Source organism: Triticum aestivum, chromosome 2D, assembly GCF_018294505.1.
Source record: "Triticum aestivum cultivar Chinese Spring chromosome 2D, IWGSC CS RefSeq v2.1, whole genome shotgun sequence".
In the NCBI taxonomy this organism is placed as follows: domain Eukaryota; kingdom Viridiplantae; phylum Streptophyta; class Magnoliopsida; order Poales; family Poaceae; genus Triticum; species Triticum aestivum.
Window position 1 is genome coordinate 648,364,821 of NC_057799.1, and position 3,641 is coordinate 648,368,461.

Below are 3,641 nucleotides of genomic sequence, written 5' to 3' on the forward strand. Positions count from 1 at the left end.
TAGAGACAGAATTGACAGCTTTGCTGTTTATGCTACAATGATGAACGGCTCCGGACAACTGAATCAGGCGATGCTGAAGCGGCAGCACGTACAGAAATCCATCTCCCTACTACAACGATGGACCTCTGAATCAGGTGCCACAATCTATAAAGCTACTGTATGATCTGATTGATATTTGCTGCTGCCGTGAAAGGTGATAAGGTAATGTGATTTCAGAGCTGCAACTCTGTTCTGCATGCAGATGGCATTTGGTTTCCTAACAAAATGGGTACTATGTTTCAGCATTGCATGTTTTCATTTGGACGACCAAAGCTTGTGTTTTCAAGTATAACTGGGAGCAAATGCTGCCGTGAGAAACTTGGTCAAACCCATAGTACAGGACAAAAATTCAGGAAGCAAGGACACTACTTGACTTCATCATATCCCCTTTCCGAAAAAAAAACTACTTGACTTCATCATATCATTCAAGCTAGTAGACCTCAGATACTTGATTACACCATTCATGCAAGATAAAATTGCACAATACCATGACAGAAACTTATAAAAGGGCAACCAGCTAGCATATTTCAGGGTTCTAGGTTCCAGAAGCAACATTTAACTAGGATCAAACTTCATATCCAAGAAACTAAGACTCGAACCAAACTTTGAACTCCCAGTTGATTCAGCTATCACATGTCACTTAGTTATGTTTCCAACGCTTCAGTCGTGGTAGCGCAGTTTCTCCTTGGGCCTGATGTCATTGCTGTGGCCGCACTTCTTCTTGCGGCAGTTGGCAGACCTGAGGGGCAGGCGTGCATAGCACCTGCAACGCAAAATCATGGACAAGTTAGGATATCATATACTCTTGTGAATGACTAGTACTTCCTGAGAAGGCAAATAGAGTAAAGCATCAACTAATACTTGATGAAAAGTATGCTTTACATATGCATCGATCCCCATCGTAAGACCACACAACAAACACCGCAATCTTACCATCTTCTATCATGCCTAGACATCCAGATACAAACATGTATGTAAACAACAACAGCATATTGATGTACAGTGAAAGAAATCATCCAACTAGTACTTGATTAAAAGTATGCTAGTAAGCTAGTTCCCCGGATCCAAACCACACAGAGATATGATCTACATATGCGTCCACCCCCATCGAACAGACCACATGCAACAAAAACATCATATTTCATTAACTTCTGTCATGCATAGACATCCAGATACAAACATGTAAACAACTGCATTTCGATGAATCGTGAAAGTAGTCGTCCATCTACACCTCAACTAGTACTTGATGAAAATCATGCTAATAAACTAGTTCCATGTATCCAAACCACACAGAGATATGATCCACATTTGCATCAATCCCCATCAAACAGACCACAACAGAAACATCACAATTCACAAAGCTTTGCAACAGCAGCATATATCGATGTGTAATGGAAGAAAATACTCCATCTATACAGCTCAACTAGAGAAAGTAGTTGATTAAAAGTATGGCAACAAGCTAGTTCCTCGATCCAAATTAATCACGGAGATATGATGATCCTCATTGATAGGCATCCAGGTAACAGCGGCAAGTCAGTGTATAGTGAAGGAAATAGTCCGAGTAGTACATACTTGCGGCAGATAAGCTTGTGCTGGCTGTACTTGAGCGCGAGGGCGAGCAGGTTAGGCTCCATCTTCGCTGGATAGCACGAGCCCTTGCCACCGCCGACGAGGCGCAGCACGAGGTGAAGCGTGGACTCCTTCTGGATGTTGTAGTCGGCCAGGGTGCGTCCATCGTCAAGCTGCTTCCCCACGTAGATGAGACGCTGCTGGTCCGGCTGGATACCTGCGATTATTGAAACCAACACAGCGTCGGCAGTTAGTTTAGATCAAGCAGATGACAAAATTGAAGTGTAAATCGAGCAAGGTCGATGCGAAAACAGAGCATCTGCGCAGATCCAGATACATTCCCTAGAAAAAGAGGGCAAATTACCGCAAGGTCAAATCACAAGACAAACAAGCCGATCCAACCAATATTAATTATGAACCCTCGGATGATTAAGCACGATCGAAAAGGCATAGAATTTCTAGCCCAAAAAATTGCTGTCACGCAGACGCAGGTCGATCTGCTCTGTTTCGGGGCAAGATTACCAAACAAATCGGCATGGATGATGCTACGGGCACTCGATCACACACCATGACCAGATTAAAGATGTGCATGTGGTAAAATCAAGCAAGAAGAGACAGCGACTTGAGCAAGGAAAGACGACACACGGATTCAAGAACCCTGGTGAAGGCGCGCGACTGGGCGGGGCGGGGAGAATCGGTCGAGTTCGAGTAGACGGAGTCATGGAGGCGGTATTGGGCGAAGGCGAAGGAAGGAGCGTACCTTCCTTGTCGTGGATCTTGGCCTTGAGGTTGTCGACGGCGTCGGAGGCCTCCACCTCCAGCGTGATGGTCTTCCCGGTGAGCGTCTTCACGAAGATCTGCATCTTGTCCTCGTCCCTTCTCGCTCTCCTCTCCTCTCCTCTCCTCTCCTCTCCTCTCGCTGGGCTCCGGGTGGTGAAGTGGTGGTGGTGGGGGGTGAGAGCGGAGTGGCCGCCGGACGCGAAGCTGTTTTATAGAGAGAGTGAAGGAGGAAACGCAGCCGCTACGAAATCCATGAACCCTAGCCAAGTGAGGCTGCGTGGCCGCGAATCCCGGGCTCGGTCGGTCGGGTCGGGCTCACTGTATAGTACTAGTATAACTGAAGCCCATTAAAAAGGCCCAATGATTCTGTGTTCTAATAAATGTGGGTTTAAACCCAGGAATAGAATGCCTACTAACTAAATGGCATCACGGGATGCTTTCGAGAATAATGGCCAGAATCATCACACTGGGGATGCAAGCATTGCTAGATTACTAAGTGGTTCTCTAAGACACCTAGGGTCATAATAATAACTCCAACATATATGTCAAGGCAACAGAGTACCTCAACTCAACGATTAGTGTGGTTAATCTGGCCCAAAGGAATATCGAGAACGGAAAGAAGGGATTTGCAAATGCATCAGATTATTTAGAAACCTGGGATGACTCGGAGAGCATAACGGCTGTAAATGCTCAAAGGATTTGAGACATCCTACAAAAAATGGTGGCATAACCACTTAACATTACAATATCAATGTTCTGAGATCAACTAAGAACACATGGAAGTAGTAGGAACCCGAACTGAGGCTTGAGACCATCAATCCTACGAGTCTACGGATTAGTAACACGTGATCCTGATAGAAAGATGAGAAGCCTAGTTCTTAATCCCCGTACAAGAGAAGAGGGTGACTCAGATCAGAAGGGCATAAGGTAAAGGAGTAAAAAGAGCCTTACGTTCCCTTCCACAATCAATTCCCTTATATAACTAAAGCATTTCTAGACTCAACTTCGACCAGTTTGGCTTGGTAAACCTACAGGCAGTCAGGCTCTGATACCAACGCTGTCGGGACCCCGATTCCAAATCACACCGATCTAGCCTGTAACACCTCATATCACTTTGCGGCCTCACGCACGGTATTCCCACGGGTGTCGCCTTACCATGGCCCGGGACCGTTTGCGCCTTTTGGCTCACGTATATGACAATGTCGCTAGCATCCATATGACAGAGAACCCGGGCCGACATGGCTAGTCGTGAA

General features: G+C 45.9%; 1 protein-coding gene across 1 annotated transcript; it reads right to left on the bottom strand.

Annotated features, from left to right (window-relative positions):
• Nucleotides 1-433: 433 nt before the first annotated feature.
• LOC123055371 (ubiquitin) lies at nt 434-2,616 on the bottom strand. Its single transcript, XM_044479366.1, has 3 exons — nt 2,369-2,616; nt 1,612-1,825; nt 434-802 (listed from the first exon to the last, which is right to left on the bottom strand). Exons 1-3 carry the CDS (start codon nt 2,469-2,471, stop codon nt 700-702), a joined length of 420 nt encoding a protein of 139 aa, XP_044335301.1. The 5' UTR covers nt 2,472-2,616; the 3' UTR covers nt 434-699.
• Between the last annotated feature and the right edge of the window lie 1,025 nt (nt 2,617-3,641).